The sequence below is a fragment of the Moschus berezovskii genome, chromosome 27, assembly GCF_049115385.1.
Source record: "Moschus berezovskii isolate FMDL1 chromosome 27, NW_MosBer_1.0, whole genome shotgun sequence".
In the NCBI taxonomy this organism is placed as follows: Eukaryota; Metazoa; Chordata; class Mammalia; order Artiodactyla; family Moschidae; genus Moschus; species Moschus berezovskii.
Genome location: NC_142486.1, coordinates 22,076,535 through 22,098,508, shown reverse-complemented (window position 1 = coordinate 22,098,508; position 21,974 = coordinate 22,076,535). Strand labels below are relative to the sequence as shown.

At 40.9% G+C, this 21,974-nt stretch overlaps 1 protein-coding gene and 1 long non-coding RNA gene across 8 annotated transcripts in view; one reads left to right on the top strand and one right to left on the bottom strand.

Annotated features, from left to right (window-relative positions):
• The window catches only part of LOC129545447 (solute carrier family 68 member 1-like), a 46,470-nt gene extending 24,811 nt beyond the window's left edge, over nt 1-21,659 (top strand). The window contains exon 2 of one of the 2 annotated variants that reach the window (XR_016036613.1): nt 21,461-21,592. Coding sequence is in view for 1 of the 2 variants with exons in the window: in XM_088833120.1 (XP_088689246.1) it covers nt 21,461-21,593 (133 nt within the window). In the remaining variant the exon portion in view is untranslated. Of the gene's footprint in view, nt 1-21,460 lie in introns of both variants that reach the window. The other variant, XM_088833120.1, reaches the window with a different exon arrangement.
• The window catches only part of LOC148773665 (uncharacterized), a 51,230-nt gene that overhangs the window by 8,034 nt on the left and 21,222 nt on the right, over nt 1-21,974 (bottom strand). For 3 of the 6 annotated variants that reach the window (XR_016036614.1, XR_016036617.1, XR_016036619.1), the window contains 2 exons: nt 21,160-21,264; nt 2,540-5,886 (listed from right to left, as the gene is read on the bottom strand). This is a non-coding gene — a long non-coding RNA (uncharacterized LOC148773665). Of the gene's footprint in view, nt 1-2,539; nt 5,887-19,190; nt 19,294-19,497; nt 19,906-21,159; nt 21,265-21,974 lie in introns of those variants that run through there. The other 3 variants (XR_016036616.1, XR_016036615.1, XR_016036618.1) reach the window with 3 other exon arrangements.

Below are 21,974 nucleotides of genomic sequence, written 5' to 3'. Positions count from 1 at the left end.
ATTGTCAGTGTTCTGGGTTTTGGCCATTCCAGTAGGTGTATAGTGGTATCTCATTTTAATCTGCAATTTGCTAATGACATATTATCTGGAACATCTTTTCACCTGGTTATTTGTCGACTGTGTGTCTTTGGTGAGGTACCTGTTCAGGTCTTTTGCCCATATTTAAATCAGGTTGTTAGTTTTCTTATTGCTGAGTTTTAGGATCTCTATGTACGTTTTGGATATCAGTCCTTTGTTTGATATGCCTTTTGCAAATATTTTCTCTCATGTATGACTTGTCTTCTCATTCTCTTGACAATGTCTTTGGCAGAACAGAAGTTTTTAATTTTAATGAAGTCCAGCCTATCAATGATACTTTCATGTACTGTGCCTTTCATGATGTATCTAAAAAGTCTTTGCCACCTAGATTTTCTATTCTTTCTTCTAGGAATTTATAGTTTTGCATTTTACTTTTAGCCCTGTGATCCATTCTGAATTAATTTTTGTAAAAGGTAAAAGATCTGTATCTAGGTTAATTTTTGGCATGTAGATGTCTAATATCATTTGTTGAACCTGTTCCTCACTTTATTTGCTCCTTTGTCAAAGATCAGTTGATTGTATTTATGTGGGGCTATTTCTGGCCTCTTCATTCTACTCCACTGATCTGTCTGTCTACCCTTCTGTCAATATCACGGTGTATTTTTTCTCTTCCAGTTTTACTGAAATATAATTGACATACAGCACTGAATAAGTTTAAGGTGTAAAGCATGATTTGTCTTACATATAACAGGAAATGACTGTCACAAGTTTCGTGAATATCCATCATCTCATATATTGATAGACACAACACAGTGTCTTATTACTGTAGATTTATAGTAAGTCATGATGTCAAGTAATACCAGTCCATTGACTTTATTCCTTTTCAGTATTGCATTGGCTATTTTTCATCTTTCTCATATAAAACTTATGATCAGTTTGTTGATACCCACAAAATAACCTGCTGGAATTTTGTTACAACTTGTGTTGAATCTATAGATCAAGTTAGGAAGAACTGACATCTTGACAGTACTGAGTTTTCCTGTCCATGAAGATGGAATATCTCTCTGTTTATTTAGTTTATCTTTGATTTCTTTCATATTTGTCAGATTTATATCTAAGTATTTCATTTTGGGGGTGCTAATGTAAATGGTATAACACTTTTAGTTTTAAGTTCCATTGCTGGTATGAAAGTGAAAAGTGAAAATGTTAGCCACTCAGTAGAGTCTGATTCTTTGTGACCCCATGAGCGGTAGTCCACCAGGATCCTCTGTCCATGGAGCTCTCCAGGCAAGAATACTGGAGTGGGTTGCCATTTCCTTCTCCAGGGGATTTTCCCAATTGAGGGTTTGAACTCAGGTCTCCTGCATTGCAGGCAGATTCTTTACCCTCTGAACCACCAGGGAAGCAGGAAAGCAATTGACTTTTGTATGTTAACCTTTTAACCTGCAACCTTGCTATAAATACTTGTTAGTTTCAGAGACTGCTTTTTCGTTTTTAGTTGTTGGTTCTTTTGGATTTTCTACAGACAGAAATTGATTTTTTAAAGTTTTCCTTATACCCCTCGTATCTCTATTATAAATATTTTCAAATATACAAAAAGGTTGAAAAAGTTGTACAGTGAAAACATATACTCACCACCTAAATTCAACTATATCTTACTATATTAATTTTAGCACATATGGATAAAAGTATCCATCCTTCTATCTATATATATCAGGTCATTTTGTTTTTCTTTAGAACTTTTTAAAATTTTTATTTATTTTTTAATTGAAGGACAATTGCTTCACAGAATTTTGTTTTCTGTCAAATCTCAACATGAATCAGCCATAGGTATACATATATCCCCTCCCTTTTGAACTTACTGCCTAGCTCCCTCCCCTGTTTTTCTTTATAACTTTTTATTATGAAAAATTTTAAACACAAATTGAAAGAAAAATATTGAGAAAATCCAGGCACCCACTCCTTAAGATTCAACAGTTTTGAACTGTGCCCTCGGCCTTACCTGTGTTTATGTGTATATAATATGCATTTCTGGCAAAAGGCATGGCAACCCACTCCAGTATTCTTGCCTGCAGAATCCAATAGACAGAGGAGGCTGGCAGGTTATAGTCCATAGGGTCGCATAGAGTCAGACACAACTAAAGCGATTTAGCATGCATGCCTACATGCATAATATGTATTTGGTTAAGTTGCAAATAGAGTAGCATGTCATATATCTTATAGCTTATGTACATCTTATAGGTTAGCTTGCTGCTGCTGCTGCTAAGTCACTTCAGTCGTGTCCGACTCTGTGTGACCCCATAGACGGAAGCCCACCAGGCTCCCCCGTCCCTGGGATTCTCCAGGCAAGAACACTGGAGTGGGTTGCCATTTCCTTCTCCAACGTGTGAAAGTGAAGTCGCTCAGTCGTGTCCGACCTTTAGCGACCCCACGGACTGCAGCCTACCAGGCTCCTCCATCCATGGGATTTTCTAGGCAAGAGTACTGGAGTGGCTTGCCATTGCCTTCTCCGTAGGTTAGCTTACATGTCCTAAAAATAAAAGCATCTTGCTTGAAGAGTTTTGAGTACGGTAATGACCTGATTGGACTTATCTTTTAATAGCATCCTTCTGGCTGCTGTGAGAAATAGATGAATGAGAGGAGTAAGACATGGGAAACCTGCAGTTTAACAACACATGATATATGATTGTGCTTGATGGCAGCTGGAGGGAGGTGAGACTGGAAAGGTCAGGGGATGATGCTGCATTTAAATTTTCTCAGTCATATTCATCAGCGTGTCCCAAATGTGATAACTTTTAAACTTTTGTTATGTGAGTACTCTATGTACTATTATTTACTTAACATTTTTCTTTAAATTTATTTTAAATCATAAACTTAAAAATCATAAGCAAAAGTATATATGATATACATATAAAACTGAATCATTTTGCTATACACCTGAAACTAACACAACATTGTAAGTAAAACTGAATCATTTTGCTATACACCTGAAACTAACACAACATTGTAAGTCAACTATACTCGAACAAAAATTAAATTAAATTACTTAGAAAGTATACATGGAATCATTCATTTGGTGGGTTTCACTTTCCTAACAAATTTAAACACTGAAAGAGAACTACTGTGTATCATCCGAAAATTATCACATGTACTACCAGGAGTACAGACACTGTACTTTGGGGAAGACTGCTGCAGGTAAAGGAAGTAACTTAAGATTTTTAAACCTGGGCAAGACATAATCTGAATTTTGTTTTAAAGTATTCTATAAAGGACTGGAAGGGGGAGGGAATTAAACCTTAGTTACTGGTCACCTACTATAGAAAAAGTGCTCAGGATACAAAGATAAATAGGTTGCTGCCATTAAGGAGCCTACAGTCTAGTAAAGGTGATAGATATGAGGACAGGCAATTTCAGAACAGAGTGGTAGGTGCCATAATTAGAAGTACATGCAACGTATAACAGTGGCTAAAATGTGGGTGTGATAAGACACTGCTTCAGAAACCAAGTCTGGGAAGGCTGTACATAGAAAAAGATGCTTCAGTCATTTCAGAGGAGACATTAATACTATAAATAAAGACTGGACGTAACCAGGGAAGAGAATGAATATTGCAAAGCATGGACATGTGAAATGATGGGACATTCATTCAACAAATATTTACTGAACACTTAACTGTATACCAGCTCCTGTGCTGAGCCCAAAGAACAAAGAGACTAAGCTCACAGTTAATGATCATTAAATAATGCTATGTGTTAGGTGTTATCGATATAAGTAAGTGTGGGATGCTGTGGAAGAACACATTACCTGAGCACATAATTCAGACTGGGTAGCAAAGAAATGATCTCAGATGAATTGTGAAAATGTAGCAGGAGTCTGCAAGTACAGAGAGATCATGTGACATGCTTGGAGGAACTGCACATGGTTCAGCAGAGTTTGAGAAGTATGGATTTGCTCCTTAAAGGAATGAAATATTATGGTTGTTAAACCAATGGGTAATAATGTTATACTTGTCTTTGAATACATCACCCTGGAGATGTGGAGAATGGTTTGAAGTGAGCTTAGCCAAATCCTAGAGAAAGAATAATTTGAAGGCCAGAGTTGGTTTTATATGCAAAATGCTGATGAGGGCCTGAGCTAAAGCACTGTCACATCGAAGGTGAGGAGAAGCCTGACCCAAGAGAGATTAGGGCGTCAGAATCAACAGAATTTAGTGATCCTTGGATTTGGAGGCATGACTGATAATTGGGTAACTGTGTGTTAAGCAATGAGTGGCATATATGAAAGAATTGTATATGGACTGTTCTGGAACACATTTTTTGGTAGAACTTGAAGAAACTCTCAGTCTTAGCTTCTCCATCTAGCAAGTGAATGTTTTCTACCTGCAATAGGGAAGCTGCTTGAAATCTCAGTAGCCTTAAAAACCTCAAACCATGTTGCAGAAGAAAACCATGGTGACTATTAATAAAAGGGGAGAGGAACAGACTCTGGGGTAGAAAGGACTCAAAGCTCATTTGCTGGTGGATGTGAGAGCAATGGAGAGAAAAACAGTGCACTGACCTTGTGCTCCTCCAAATTTTCTTTGAGAAACACAAGCTCTAAAACAATGGTTCTCAACCATGTTGCACACTGGAATCACTTGGAGCTTGAAAAAGTCCTGAGACCCAGGTCACACCTTTGACCAGTGAAACTGGATTCTCTGGGAGTGAGATCTGGGCATCAGTACTTATAAAAGCTCCCTTGCTTGTTCTAGTGTGCAGCCGACGTGGAGGACCTGCAGATTGACTTCCTTGAAAACAGAGGTCCTGGAGACTAATTCTTGGTGACTCAGGCATAGATATGTTGACAACCAGACACGTTGGCAGTCTAATCTTGTGATATCATAAGCATTTTTTAGAGTTATAAACTTGTTCAGGGCACTCAAGTATCATTTATCTTTGATAATTTGACATTTGGCATCTCGTGGCCTCACATAGTTATTGCCAATCTGAAAGTGTCTGACTGAAGTCCAGAGGCAACTGTATACTTACCAGGATATGGGCTGATGATCAGAGAGTGCTATGAGAGTCACCAGTGTGACAAAGTTAGCAAAAATGTCTATTTGAAGTAAATTTCCTACTTGCAAGTGAGTTTTCTACTATCAGATTAATATTTTACAATATACAGAGCTATTCGGTTCAGGGATAGTATTCTCTCCAACTGTGATTTTTGCAAGATGGTCTGTGACTCTGTTATAGTTAGAGAAATGTTTGTTCTGCAGGGGGTAGATTGTTTTTCTAAGTTTAGTAAATCTATGCAGTAGCCTGTAAATGTAATGGTTCAACTTATTATTATTGGAGATTCATAAGAGAGGTACTTAGGCAAGAAAAGCACCATGTATTCTCTTCTAATTATAGGGAATAAGGTATTTCATGTAGTAATATTAGAAATTGATTGCCTAATTAGTTTATACATGCAGTTTCTATTAAAAAATTGCAAGAAAGTCCACACTTTTTATACAAAATAAACAGCCGTGAAATTCTGGTGTATTATAGAAAAAGGACTACTCTGTCCATTTGCTCAATTAATTACACTTGCATGCTTTGATCAGTAAACATTCGCGGGGTACCTACTGGATGTTAGCACTGAGCTGGAAGCTGGGATAAAGGAGGAGTCGTACGACGTGCTGCCTTTCCACCTCTTCGTAGTTCATGTGGTGTTAGTGGGGGCGGCAGACCGGAAAGTCCAGGGCAAAGAGCCAAGTCCAAGGTTAAGAGGAGCACGGAGTGCAGCAAGAGCACAGACTTGGCCCTCGGGGGCTCGGCACTGAGCTGACTCCACGTGGCAGCACTGTCTCTTAGCCCTGGCCAAATTCCTGCCGCTTGCTGCATATTCTGCAATAGAAACACACATTTTTCTAGTGGTCAAAGTCTGTCAATTTCTTTGCTGAATTACAGTGTCATCTGTAAAGACTTTACAGGAAATGTAAATAAAATCCTTCACATACCCAAATAGAGTCTTCTAGATCAATCTGCCATACATACAAATGTGTTTTTAAATATTATATATGCCGCTGCTGCTGCTGCTGCTAAGCCACTTCAGTCGTGTCTGACTCTGTGTGACCCCATAGACGGTAGTCCACCAGGCTCCCCCGTCCCTGGGATTCTCCAGGCAAGAACACTGGAGTGGGTTGCCATTTCCTTCTCCAATGTGTCAAAGTATGCAGCCTTCCTTTTTCTTGTCTTTTTTTCTGGAAGCCTCACAATAGATACTTCCCAAATTATACTTGTAACAAAAGTTTAGGAAATGACTTTTCTCTTAATTACAGAGTAAACAATACTGTTTTCAACTCTAGCAAAGAAGCAGAACCAAGATGAGTTGCTTCAGGGTTGAATATCTGACAGAAAAAATAACCTCAACTCTTGCTTTTTTAAAAAACAAATTTTAATTGCTGGAAAACGGCTTTACAACGTTGTGATGGTTTCTGCCATACAACAGTGCAAATCAGCCATAATTATACATATGCCACCTCCCTCTTGAGCCTCCCTCCCCTCCCACTAACCCACCCTTAGATCAGCAGAAAGCATCTGGCTGGGCTCCCTGTGTCATGCAGCAGCTTCTCACAAGCTCTCTGGTTTACAGATGGTAGTGTTTCTATGTCTATGCCACTTTCTCCACTTGTCTCACTCTCTCCTTCCCCCACTATGGCCACAAGTCTCTTCTCTATATCTGCATCTCAACCCTATGTTTTTTAAATAACGAAAGCATTCTTGGTATTTAACTATATGTAGTTAATCATTTTTCCCGTGGTCATGTATGGATGTGAGAGTTGGACTGTGAAGAAAGCTGATCGCTGAAGAATTGATGCTTTTGAACTGTGGTGCTGGAGAAGACTCTTGAGAGTCCCTTGGACTGCAAGGAGATCCAACCAGTCCATTCTAAAGGAGATCAATCCTGGGTGTTCATTGGAAGGACTGATGCTAAAGCTTAAACTCCAATACTTTGGCCACCTCATGCAACGAGCTGACTCACTGGAAAAGAGTCTGATGCTGGGAAGGACTGGGGGTGGGAGGAGACGGGGACGACAGAGAATGAGATGGCTGGATGGCATCACTGACTCGATGGAGCTGGGTTTGAGTGAACTCCGGGAGTTGGTGATGGACAGGGAGGCCTGGCGTGCTGGGATTCATGGGATTGCAAAGAGTTGAACACGACTGAGCAACTGAACTGAACTGAGTTCATCATTAGAATCAATTTTAAAACTGTTTTTTGAAAACAAGTACTAGAGATTTACCATAGTGACAGCCTGGAGATCCTTAGGCAAGAATCTCTCCTGACTTCTGTTCCATATTAGGATGAAATCAGTAGTCTTATTTAGTGTTAAAGATTAAGTTACCTAGGGTAGAAATGAACTAGTCTTATGTATTATACTTGGTTCTGATGGATCTTGTTCTCTCAAAGTATCAAAACTATGTTATACTGTTGATTCCGTTGTAGTTATGATATGCTTATTGTGAATTTCTTTATTAAAGTTTTACATATTCTTGCTTTATGAGGCTACTGATGAAGCATAGAGGACTAAAAAGGGAAAAATAATAGCCCTTTCTCTGAGGAGTTCATGCATCCTGCTATAGGATCACTAGGAGAGCTAGAAATACTCAGCAATTTAGAACTCTCCATGTATTCAGAACCTCAAATTTTGTATTTTGGTGAGACATGACTTTCATCTTCCCCATCACTGTCTGTTTGGGAACAAAAGATTATAATATATACAAAGTATCTTACAGTTGTGCATATGAACTCTGTACATATAAGGATATGGGCTTCCCAGGTGGCTCAGTGGTGAAGAATCCACCTGGCAATGTAGGAGCCGCAGGAGATGTGGGTTTGATCCCTGGGTTGGGAAGATCCCTTGGAAAAGGAAATGGAAACCCACTCCAGTATTCTTGCCAGGATAATCCTGTGGACAGAGGAGCCTGTTGGGCTACAGTCCATGGGGTCGCAAAGAGTCAGACATGACTGAGCATGCACACACGTGTAAGCATGTACGTTCGTTGGGGTTGCTAGAATGAATATTGGGATAATCAATCTTTTTTTTTGTTTTAGAATTTAAGAAATGTTTATTTATTTATTTGGCTGCACCAGGTATTACTTGCTACACACAGGATCTTTGAAGCAGCATGTGGGAACATTTTTTACTTGTGGCATGTGAACTCTTAGTTGCAGCATGTGGAATCTAGTTCCCTTACCAGGGATCACACCTGGGCCCCCTGCCTTGAGAGTGCAGTCTTAGCCACTGGACCACCAGGGAAGTCCTGGGATAATCAGTTTTTAATAAGATTCTTATAGTAAGTCCATATTCCAACTGTGATGAACATGTGAGCACTTGTAGCATTCTAAATTATTAGTAATATTTTGCCTAAAATATCCTAACTGAAGCTGAAAAACTTTATTAATAGTGTCAGAAATGAGGCTGTGATGTGAAAATTTTTGTGTAGGAAATTCTATCTGGAATTTCATAGGACCATAATAATATATATCCTGTGTTTTGCCACAGAATTATCAATGTTGTATTGATTTCATCCCTATGGCTCACTTCTCTTCCTCTGTAAATAAGGGTCATAATGTTTCTTGCAAAGGGACTGCCTGAGGACAAGATTATGTCCTAAGGAGGATATAACCAACACTAAAGATTTTTCTTTGGAGAAATATTATGATCTTATTTTTTTCCATTTAGTCTTTATAGTTGGAAACGTTAACAATAGCCTCCAACCTCTGGCAAAGAAAAGCAGGTGTATCAGAAGTTAAATCTCTATGTTTCCGTGTCAGCAGGTGGCTCAGAGGAAACGGTAACCCACTCCAGTACTCTTACCTGGAGAATCCCATGGACAGAGAAGCCTGGTAGGCTACAGTCCACGGGGTCACATAGAGTCGGACACGACTGAGCGACGGAACGGAACGGAATGTGATCTACCAAGCTACTCTTTTCTTTAACTGGCTGCAATGGGTCTTTGCTGTGCACAGGCTTTCTCTAGTTGCGGCACGTGGGCTTCCGTTGTTGTGACTCAAGGGCTTCTGGTTGCAGTGCTCGGGTTTCTCTTGTGTGGCCCCTGGGCTTCTCTTGCTGTGGAGCGTGGGCTCTGGAGCACACAGGCTCAGTAGTTTCAGTAGCTGCAGCACTGGCTTCTCTAGTTGCAGTGCATGGGCTTAGTTGCCCCATGGCATGTGGGATCTTAGTTCCCCAACCAGGGACTGAACCTGCGTCCCTTGCACTGGAAAGCAGATTCTATTGGACCACCAGGGAAGTCCTTATCGAGCTATTCTTTCTTGTTCTTGATATTTGTTGTAGACAGTTGTCTCTTCACAAGAGTTTCTGAATTCATTTCTGCAGAGAGTATATGACTTTCTCCTTCAAAATGAGGGTTTTTTTCCCTTCTAATAAATTTATAAATATCTTTTTTTTTTCCTGGAGAGATTTTTAGTTTAAATCTAGATAAAAATCTCCGGAGAAGGCAATGGCAAGCCACTCCAGTACTCTTGCCTGGAAAATCCCATGGATGGAGGAGCCTGGTAGGCTGCAGTCCGTGGGGTCGCTAAGGGTCCGACACGACTGAGCGACTTCACTTTCACTTTTCACTTTCACACATTGGAGAAGGAAATGGCAACCCACTCCAGTGTTCTTGCCTGGAGAATCCCAGGGACAGGGGAGCCTGGTGGCTGCCATCTATGGGGTCACACAGAGTCAGACACGACTGAAGTGACTTAGCAGCAGCAGCAGCAGATAAAAATCTCAGCTCCAAACAGCTGTGGAAAGTTGGGTGATGTAATAAACCTGGCTAAACCTTAGTGTCTTCTTCAGGGTTATTGTGAAAATCAGTAGCAACAAGAGAAAAATGTCAAACAGGGCATGGTACACAGAAAGTCTGCCATACGTGTTATGCCATCACTTTTCTTACAAGGGGCTCATCAGGCTGACCCTGCATGTGCGCCAAGTCGGTTCAGTTGTGTCTGACTCTTTGCGACCCTATCAATCACCCTAGAAAGGAGAAATTTCTTCTTGAGGAAGTAATAGTTCACATGGACTCAGGTATTCTGGACCCTAATTGAAAGGAGACTATATGGCCACAGAAACCATATTTAGGTTTCTTTGGCCTAGATCACCCTGGGCTCCTATTTCTCTGCAGGAGCGCTCACGATACTGCTTCTGATATCAACTTTTTGACAAGAGATGTCTATGTCTACACTACCAACCATCAACATCTGACAAAATGTGGTCCACTGGAGAAGGGAATGGCAAACCACTTCAGTATTCCTGCCTTGAGAACCCCATGAACAGTATGAAAAGGCAAAAAGACAGGACACTGAAAGATGAACTCCCCAGGTCAGTAGGTGCCCAATATGCTACTGGAGATCAGTGGAGAAATAACTCCAGAAAGAATGAAGAGATAGAGCCAAAGCAAAAACAACACCCAGTTGTGAATGTGACTGGTGATGGAAGTAAAATCTGATGCTGTAAAGAGCAATATTGCATAGGAACCTGGAATGTTAGGTCTGTGAATCAAGGCAAATTGGAAGTGGTCAAACAGATGACAAGAGTGAACGTTGACATTTTAGGAATCAGCAAACTAAAATGTACTGGAATGGGTGAATTTAGCTCAGATGACCATTATATCTACTACTGTGGGCAGGAATCCCTTACAAGAAATGGAGTAGCCCTCATAGTCAACAAGAGTCTGAAATGCAGTACTTGGATGCAATCTCAAAAACAGCAGAATGATCTCTGTTTGTTTCCAAGGCAAACCATTCAGTATCACAGTAATCCAAGTCTATGCCCCGACCAGTAATGCTAAAGAAGCTGAAGTTGAACGGTGCTATAAAGACCTATAAGACCTTCTAGCACTAACACCAAAAAAAGATGTCCTTTTCATTATAGGGGACTGGAATGCAAAAGCAGTCAAGAAACACCTGGAGTACACCTGGAGTAACAGGCAAATTTGGCCTTGGAGCACAGAATGAAGCAGGGCAAAGGATAATAGAGTTTTGCCAAGAGAACGCACTGGTCATAGCAAACACCCTCTTCCAACAACACAAGAGTAGACTCTACACATGGACATCACCAGATGGCCAACACCGAAATCAGATTGATTATATTCTTTGCAGCCAAAGATGGAGGCGCTCTATACAGTCAGTAAAAACAAGACTTGGAGCTGACTGTGGCTCAGATCATGAATTCCTTATTGCCAAATTCAGACTTAAATTGAAGAAAGTAGGGAAACCCACTATATCATTCAGGTATGACCTAAATCAAATCCCTTACAATTATACAGTGGAAGTAAGAAATAGATTTAAGGGACTAGATCTGATAGACAGAGTGCCTGATGAACTCTGGATGGAGGTTCATGACATTGTACAGGAGACAAGGATCAGGACCATCCCCAAGAAAAAGAAATGCAAAAAGCAAAATTGCTGTCTGAGGATGGCTTCCAAATAGCTGTGAAAAGAAGAGAAGTGAAAATCAAAGGAGGAAAGGAAAGATACACCCATCTGAATGCAGGGTTCCAAAGAACAGCAAGGAGAGATAAGAAAGCCTTCCTCAGTGATCAGTGCAAAGAAATAGAGGAAAACAATAGAATGGGAAAGACTAGAGATCTCTTCAAGAAAATTAGAGATACCAAGGGAATATTTCATGCAAAGATGGGCTCAATAAAGGACAGAAATAGTATGGACCTAACAGAAGCTCTATACAGTTAGCAAAAACAAGACCAGGAGCTGACTGTGGCTCAGATCATGAACTCCTTATTGCCAAATTCAGACTTAAATTGAAGAAAGTAGGGAAGGTTTTCCTAGGGAAAGTTAGGGAAGGTTAGACCATTCAGATATGACCTAAATCAAATCCCTTATGATTATACAGTGGAAGTAAGAAATAGATTTAAGGGTCTAGATCTGATAGAGTGCCTGATGAACTCTGGATGGAGGTTCGTGACATTGTACAGGAGACAGGGACCAAGACCATCCCCATGGAAAAGAAATGCAAAAAAGCAAAATGGCTGTCTGAGGAGGCCTTACAAATAGCTGTGAAAAGAAGAGAAGTGAAAAGCAAAGGAGGAAAGGAAAGATATAAGCATCTGAATGCAGAGTTCCAAAGAATAGCAAGGAGAGATAAGAAAGCCTTCCTCAGCGATCAATACAAAGAAATAGAGGAAAACAACAGAATAGGAAAAACAAGAGATCTTTTCAAGAAAATTAGAGATATCAAGGGAACATTTCATGCAAAGATGGGCTCGATAAAGGACAGAAATGGTATGGACCTAACAGAAGCAGAAGATATTAAGAAGAGGTGGCAAGAATACACAGAAGAACTGTACAAAAAAGATCTTCACGATGAAGATAATCACCATGGCATGATCACTCACCTGGAACCAGACATCTTGGAATGTGAAGTCAAGTGGGCCTTAGAGAGCATCACGACGAACAAAGCTAGTGGAGGTGATGGAATTCCAGTTGAGCTATTTCAAATCCTGAAAGATGATGCTGTGAAAGTGCTGCACTCAATATGCCAGCAAATTTGGAAAACTCAGCAATGGCCACAGGACTGGAAAAGGTCAGTCTTCATTCCAATCCCAAAGAAAGGGAATGCCAAAGAATGCTCAAACTACCGCACAATTGCACTCATCTCACATGCTAGTAAAGTCATGCTCAAAATTCTCCAAGCCAGGCTTCAGCAGTATGTAAACCGTGAACTCCCAGATGTTCAAGCAGGTTTTAGAAAAGGCAGAGGCACCAGAGATCAAATTGCCAACATCCGCTGGATCATGGAGAAAGCAAGAGAGTTCCAGAAAAACATCTATTTCTGCTTCATTGACTATGCCAAAGCCTTTGACTGTGTGGATCACAATAAACTGTGGAACATTCTGAAAGAGATGGGAATCCCAGACCACTTGACCTGCCTCTTGAGAAACCTGTATGCAGGTCAGGAAGCAACAGTTAGAACTGGGCATGGAACAACAGACTGGTTCCAAATAGGAAAAGGAGTACATCAAGGTTGTATATTGTCACCCTGCTTACTTAACTTATATGCAGAGTACATCATGAGGAACGCTGGGCTGGAAGAAGCACAAGCTGGATTCAAGATTGCCGGGAGAAATATCAATAACCTCAGATATGCAGATAACACCACCCTTATGGCAGAAAGTGAAGAGGAACTCAAAGGCCTCTTGATGAAAGTGAAAGAGGAGAGTGAAAAGGTTGGCTTGAAGCTCAACATTCAGAAAACAAAGATCATGGCATCTGGTCCCATCACTTCATGGGAAATAGATGGGGAAACAGTGGAAACAGTGTCAGACTTTAATTTTTTGGGCTCCAAAATCACTGCAGATGCTGATTGCAGCCATGAAATTAAAAGACGCTTACTCCTTGGAAGGAAAGTTATGACCAGCCTAGATAGCATATTAAAAAGCAGAGACATTACTTTGCCAACCAGGGTCCGTCTAGTCAAGGCTATGGTTTTTCCCGTGTCATGTATGGATGTGAGAGTTGGACTGTGAAGAAAGCTGATCGCCGAAGAATTGATGCTTTTGAACTGTGGTGCTGGAGAAGACTCTTGAGAGTCCCTTGGACTGCAAGGAGATCCAACCAGTCCATTCTAAAGGAGATCAATCCTGGGTGTTCATTGGAAGGACTGATGCTAAAGCTGAAACTCCAATACTTTGGCCACCTCATGCAACGAGTTGACTCACTGGAAAAGACTCTGATGCTGGGGGGGATTGGGGGCAGGAGGAGACAGGGACGACAGAGAATGAGATGGCTGGATGGCATCACCGACTCGATGTACATGAGTTTGGGTGAACTCCGGGAGTTGGTGATGGACAGGGAGGCCTGGCGTGCTGTGGTTCATGGGGTCGCAGAGAGTCGGACACGACTGAGCGACTGAACTGAACTGAACTGAACAGAAGCAGAAGATATTAAGAATAGGTGGCAAGAATACACAGAAGAACTATACAAAAAAGATCATGACCCAGAAAATCACGATGGTGTGATCACTCACCTAGAGCCAGACATCCTGGAATGTGAAGTCAAGTGGGCCTTAGGAAGTATTTCGACAAACAAAGCTAGTGGAGGTGATGGAATTCCAGTTGAGCTATTTCAAATTCTAAAAGATGATGCTGTGAAAGTGCTGAACTCAATATGCTGGCAAATTTGGAAAACTCAGCAGAGGCCACAGGACTGGAAAAGGTCAGTTTTCATTCCAATCCCAAAGAAAGACAATGCCAAAGAATACTCAAACTACCACACAATTGTACTCATCTCACACGCTTGTAAAGTAATGCTCAAAATTCTCCAAGCCAGGCTTCAGCAATACGTGAACCATGAACTTCCAGATGTTTGAGCTAGTTTTAGAAAAGGCAGAGGAACCAGAGATCAAATTGCCAACATCCACTGGATCATGGAAAAAGCAAGAGAATTCCAGAAAAACATCTATTTCTGCTTCATTGACTATGCCAAAACCTTTGACTGTGTGGATCACAATAAACTGTGGAAAATTCTGAGAAATGGGAATACCAGATCACCTGACCTGCTTCTTTAGAAATCTCTATGCAGGTCAGGAAGCAACAGTTGAAACTGGACATGGAACAACAGACTGGTTCCAAATAGAAAAAGAGTACGTCAAGGCTGTATATTGTCACCCTGCTTATTTAACTTACATGCAGAGTACATCATGAGAAACGCTGGGCTGGATGAAGCACAAGCTGGAATCAAGATTGGCGGGAGAAATATCAATAACCTCAGATATGCAGATGACACCACCCTTATGACAGAAAGTGAAGAAGAACTAAAGAGCTCTTGATGAATGTGAAAGGGGAGAGTGAAAAAGTTGGCTTAAAACTCAACATTCAGAAAACTAGGATGATGGCATCTGGTCCCATCACTTCATGGCAAATAGATGGGGAAACAGTGGAAACAGTGGCCGACTTTATTTTTCTGGGCTCCAAAATCAGTGCAGATGGTGACTGCAGCCACGAAATTAAAAGATGCTTAATCCTTGGAAGGAAAATTATGACCAACCTAGACAGCATATTAAAAAGCAGAGTCATTGCTTTGCCAACAAAGGTCCATCTAGTAAAGGCTATGGTTTTTCCAGTAGTCATGTATGCATGTGAAAGTTGGACTATAAAGAAAGCTGAGCGCCGAAGAATTGATGCTTTTGAACTGTGGTGTTGGGGAAGACTCTTGAGAGTCCCTTGGACTGCAAGGAGATACTACCAGTTCATCCTAAAGGAGATCAATCCTGAGTGTTCATTGGAAGGACTGATGTTGAAGCAAAAACTCCAATACTCTGGCCACCTGATGCAAAGAGCTGACACATTTGAAAAGACCCTGATGACGGGAAAGATTGAAGGCAGGAGGAAAAGGGGACGACAGAGGATGAGATGGATGGATGGCATCACGGACTTAATGGACATTTGTTTGGGTAAACTCCGGGAGTGGGTGATGGACAGGGAGGCCTGGCATGCTGTAGTCCAGGGGGTCGCAAAGAGTCAGACACGACTGAGCGACTGAACTGAACTCAACCATCAACACGTTTCATTGATCCAATTAGGAAGCAACATTATTAATTTTATACATTTTTGAGCTTATATTGATAGCAGAGAAGGAGAGTGGAAAGGACGCCAACTTTGCTTTCATTTTTAGATGTGGAAGAGCCCCAGTGTGATAGGTTTGGAGGTGACAGGATGATTTTTTTGCCCCCCTTTTACCTATAGAGCTGAATTTATAAATCGTGTAGCAAGGTAAGCTAAGAAAGTAAGCTAAGCAAATGAAGAAAAAGATGCCAGACAATATTTTAGAATGTAATAAGCTGCAGATAGATATTTTTCTTTTAAAAGTAGAGCATTGTGAGAGAAAATTGGGTGCAAAATTTTTTCTATAAGCAGAGGTTCTTATTATAAGATAAAATGAAATATATTTATCGTCTCTTTGCCTCCACTAGAACATAAACTTTGATGAAGGTAAGAATCATTGTTGATTTATTTACTCTACACTGTAAGAACCTAAATCAGTAAGTGGGCAATAAATATTTGAGTGAATTAAATTATAAGCAGAGCTTAGGTATTATTTTTCTACCAGAAATTTGTTCAAAAATGTTGTTAATGCTGCAATTGACATTCTGAAAGCATTAAAGGCCAACTGGTCACTTTGTTGCTGTTTAGTCACTAAGTCACCTCTGACTCTTTGCAACCCCATGAACTGCAGTATGCCAGGATTCTCTGTCCATCACTATCTCCCAGATTTTGCTAAAACTCATGTCCATTGAGTCAGTGATGCCATCCAATCACCTCATCCTCCGTTTCCCCCTTCTCCTGCCCTCAATCTTTCCCAGAAGCAGAGTCTTTTCCAATGAGTCAGCTCTTTACATCAGGTGGCCAAAGTACTAGAGCTTCAGCTTCAGCATCAGTCCTTCCAATGAATATTCAGGGCTGATTTCCTTTAGGGTTTATTGGTTTGGTCTCCTTCACAAGAGTCTTCTCCAGTGCTATAATTTGAAAGCATCAGTTCTCCGGCACTGAGCCTTCTTTATGGTCCAATTCTCACATCTGTACAAGACTACCTATGTAGTCACGTGGAAAAACCATAGTTTTGACTATACAGACTGCTGCTGGCAAAGTGATGTCTCTGTCTTTAATATACTGTCTAGGTTTTTAGTAGCTCAGGTGGTATAGAATCTGCCTGCAATGCAGGAGACCCGGGTTCAAACCCTGGGTCGGGAAGATCCCCTGGAGAAGGAAATGGTAACCCACTCCAGTATTCTTGCTGGAGGATTCCATCAACAGAGAGGAGCCTGTTCGGCTACAGTCCATGGCATGGCAAAGAGCAGGACATGACTGTGTGACGAACTTTCACTTTCAGGTTTGTCATAGCTTTCCTTCCAAGGAGCAAGTGTCTTTTAATTTCATGGCTGCAGTCACAGTCTGCAGTCGCTGTCAGCCTTCTATGGAGTTCAGGAAAATAAAACCTGTTTGTTTCAACTTTTTCCCCTTCTATTTGCCATGAAGTGATGGGACCAGATGCCATGATCTTAGTTTTTTGAATGTTGAGTTTTAAGCCAGCTTTTCCTCTCTTCTCTTTCACCCTCATTAAGAGGCTCTTTAGTTCCTCCTCACTTTCTGCCGTTAGAGTGCTATCATCTGCATATCTGAGGTTGTTGATATTTCTCCAGGGCAACCTTGATTCCAGCTTGTGATTCATCCAGCCTGGTATTTTGCATGATGAACTCTGCATATATGTTAAACAAGCAGAGTGACAATACAGTCTTGACATGCTCCTTTCCCAATTTTGGACCAGTCCATTATTCCATATCTAACTGTTGCTTCTTGTCCTGCATACAGGTTTCTTAGGAGACAGGTTAGATGGTCTGATGTTCCCATCTCTTTAAGAATTTTCCACAGTTTGTTGTGAAAAAGCCTTTGACACCGCTAAAGGCTTTAGCATAGTCAATGAAGCAGGAGTAGATGTTTTTCTGGAATTCCCTTGCTTTCTCTTGACTATTTGATCTCTGGTTCCTTTGCCTTTTCTGAATCCAGCTTGAACATCTGAAGTTCTCAGCTCAGGTACTGTTGAAGCCTAGCTTGAAGGATTTCGAGCATTACCTTGCTAGCATGTGAAATAAGCCCAGTTGTATGGTAGTTTGAACATACTTTGGTATTGCCCTTCTTTGGCATTGGAATGAAAACTGTCCTTTTCCAGTCCTGTAGCCAAGGCTGAGTTTTCCAAATTTGCTCACATATTGAATGCAGCACTTTAACAGCATCATCTTTTAGGATTTGAAATAGTTCAGCTAGAATTCCATCACATCCATAGCTTTGTTCATGGTAATGCTTCCTAAGGCCCACTTGACCACACTTGAGGATGTCTGACTCTAGATGAATGACCATACAATTGTGGTTATCCAGGTCATTAAAACCTTTTTTGTATATTATGCTTGCCACCTCTTCTTAATCTCTTCCTCTTCTGTTAGGTCCTTACTATTTCTGTTCTTCATGGTGCCTATCCTTGCATAAAATATTCCCTTGGTATCTCCAATTTTCTTGAAGAGATCTCTTTTTCTCCCATTCTATTGTTTCCCTCTATTCCCTTGCATTGGCTTAAGAAGCCCTTCTTATCTCTCCTTGCTATTCTCTAAGTTCATCCATATCCCAGTAGAGGGTATGCAATGTGAAAGAAGAAAAGAAATTCTCTAAATCATGGGCATCTCTCCAAGATTAGAATAACATCTTAAAAGGAAGAGGAAATCTTAAGAAAAGAGCAGGAAGATCAAGGAAATTTTTGAAGAGCATCAAGTGATTCAGTGAAGTAATATGGAAATGAAAATGGTTGCAGCTTCAGTAATAATGGTGTCAGCCTTGAAAGCATTGGGGGTTAGACCACAACATGGTATTTATCAAACTGCCTTAGTCATTTAAATGTTCATTCTGCTGGCTTCCCTTGAACTTCCAGCCTAAAGCTCTCTCCCTGTAATGTTGTCAGCACACTCACTGGAGGCTTTGTGCCTGCAGATAATCACAGATATTCTCTACGTCTCCTCTCACCCTGGAAAAAAGAGAAAAAGACAGTTCTGTCTTTGAGATCAGAAATCTCCCAGAGAGAACCCATATCAGCTGGAATCCAATTTCTTGATATTTCTGAAACTGGAATCTGCTATAGCTAGAGAACTCAGAAGGACAGTGCGCTCCTGTTGTTAAGCACTGAGACAGAAAGCACACAGGTGCTTCAGCCAAGCAGAAACCAGTCTTTTCATGGAACACTGGGCTTTGAGCACATAGTGTATAATTCCTTGACTAGCAGTTCATGGTCATGGCTCTGTGGTTTTTTTGTCCATTAAAGGTTTTGATTAGGCCACTTCCTTTCTTTTTCTGTGTGTTTAAGAAGTGTGTGATTTAGGCTGTGACAAAGTGGAACTTGGTCTTCTCTGGTGGCTTCAGTGGTAAAGACTCTGCCAAGGCAGAACATGCAAGTTCAGTTCCTGGTTTTGGAAGATTCCCCTGGTGAAGCAAATGGCAACCCACTTCACTATTCTTGCTTGGGAAATCTTACAGGTAGAGGAGCCTGGCTGGCTGTAGTCCATGGAGTTGAAAAGAGGCGGACACGACTTAGTGACTGAACAACAAGACCACCAACAACGTGGAACTTGATTTTCCCTTACCTTTTGGCATCTTGCACCCATTGTTGACCCAGTCCCCTGATCTGGTCTGTCTTGTGGTTCCAGTCAGAGAGTAGTCAAAGGTGGGGAAAGAAGCATCGTGTTTCTACATACATCAAGTTCAAAAGTATAGTCATGACCATGTCTTCTCATTCTCGAAATCTGTGATCAGCTCAGTCAAACCTCCTGTGTCTTTCTTAGTAATGACCAATTAGAAATCACTGAATCGCATCCCTATAGTGGTTGGAGGCCAAATTATGGTAATTTGGACATGAGTGCCAATGGTAAAGATACAATTTTCAGGCCAGTTTAGCTGCAAGTGACAGAAACTCAATGGAAGTAAGCTCAAATGAAAAAGGAACTTACCAGCTCATATAACTGAAAAGTCAGACAGAGCTGGGCTCTGTGTAGGTAGTACTCAAATGATGTTAGGAATCTGTTTCTCTGCCCATGACTTTCCCTCTGTGTTGAGTACAAACTTTTACCACGTGGCAGCAAGGTAACTCCAGCTTTACATGGGCCTATAGACCCAGATCCTAGAGGAAACATTTGTCCCAGTAGCACAGCAGAAGCTCCGAGTTGGGCCCTGAAAGGCTTTGCATGAGTCACATGTCCATTCCTGAGACAGTAGCTATATAGCCTGACACTGACCAGGTCTTGGTGTATGCCTGACATTGGTGTGGGAGCAGGGTAGTTGACATCCACTGAATCTTCAGGACTGAAACAGGAAGAGGGCAGATTTTTCTTAAAGGAAGAAATGCGAGGAAGACAAAACACCGTGTGCACCTAGAAATGAAGTTTTTCATTGATAGTCTGGGTGGAGCAGAAATGTAACTGTGTCCTGGCAGCATATGGGCTCCTCTGTTACTTCCAGAGGCTACAGTCAAGGTGTGTTGGGAAGTCCAGTTGATGGCCCACACCTTTGCGATTGTCTCAGAGCCAAGAAAGTAACAGCAGAGGAGCAAAGAATGGGGAAAGTCATAGTCATCAATTCTTGGATTGACTAGGATTCAAGGTAAAGAGAGGTTTTGTGAAGCAGTAATTGGAAGCAAACGCAATCCAGTCCAGAGCACCCAAGAGTTTCCTGCCTGTGGCCTTTAGAGGCAGAGGTAGCAATGCTTGGATGTTTTCCCATGATTCTAGTCAGGGGTCTTCTAGTTAATATCTACTTATCCTTCAGGACTCAGCTCAAATCCCACTTCCCTGGGAGAACCTTCTCCAGACTCTACCTGAAAATGCTCTGACAATGAGCTCCTATCTAATACTTTGCTTTTTTCCATCTCAGCATTTTTTTTCTTCATTTGTAATCATGGGTAAGTCCATCTTATTTGTGATGACTTGATTAAGGTCTATCTCCAGAACTGGGAGGTGAGCTCCATGAAGTAAGATATCTGTCAGTTTTGCCACCATTGGATAGCCAGTCCTGAACCCAGTGCTTAGCACATTAATAATCACACAATACCTATTTTTTAAATCATTTTTTGAATGATACATATGTTCTGGTAATATCAACTGATTCTGGTATGAAAATATAACAAACCACCTCCTTTTCTCGTATCGTATAGTTTGATCTTTCCACTTATCTCAGTTGGCTGATCAACGAGGTGCTGTTTTAGGTAGCCCAAGTAACCAAAGAGAAGCTGCAAACCAGATAATCAGCCCCCAAATAACTAGGAGGCCTCTTTTACTGTGTATGATTTAAATGAAAAAAATATTATCTGCTAAATATAATGGAGAACCATAGGCATCTTGGGCTTAATGAAGTTCTTGGCAGAAAAAGTTGTGTCATTTCTTAATATTATTACTAAGCCTGCTTTCCTCTCATAATCTCAAATGGTGTAGAATGGAAGTCAGTTTAGTAATAAAAATGAATGCCCATCTCTTGCCTCTTTGTTTGAAACTCTCTGGATGGTGCTTTCAAGACTAAAGTGTTATGAGTCTGTAGATACATATTTGAATGCATTGTACCCACCTCCAATTCTGTCCTTCTGCGCCTTGTGGGGTCCTTCACTGTGGCCACAGCACTTCTCCCCAGGCTTTGTGATCAAAGGAGTATCAACTCCCCTGGTAGAACCAACTGGAAGGTAGGGATTATTTACTTATTCAGTTATTTTAAATAATTAAAATTATTTGATAAAATTTCATTGACTTTTTAAATGGGCTCAGTAGGTATCAAAACTTTTCTGAAACTTCTTGTTGTATAGCTTTGAGTTAATAAGAAAAGAAGCCACTGGAGAAACTAACTGTGTTTCAATATGTTTTTCCCCTCTCAGTACAACCTTAGATCTTCATGACGCCATGTTTAATTTGATTTGCCTGGTCCCACTGGGCATCGCAGCAATTCAGATCCTGGTTTGGAGCCCATTCTCCATCAGGAAGAGGACAGACTACACAGGGGCCTTCTAAGGGTGACACCAGCCATTACAGGAGTCAAATGAACTTCAGTTGTTTGTTTTCATAGAGTTTACATTATGCCACAGGGCAAAAATGTTCTTTATAACCTCTGATTTGTTTAGAAAAAAAATAAACAAAAAAAAAGTCCATCAAATGTAGAAGTTTTTGACTCCATAATAAGAATATGGGGATTTCCCTGGTGGTCCAGTGGCTAAGACTCTGTGCTCCCAATATAGGGGGCCTGGGTTTGATCCCTGGTTAGGGAAGTGAATTCTGTATCCTGCAACTAAAGATTCCACATGCTACAACTAAAAACTTTTGCATGGCACAACTAAGACTCAGCATAGCCAAATAAATAAATAAATATTTTTTTAAAAGAACGTTAAATATGAA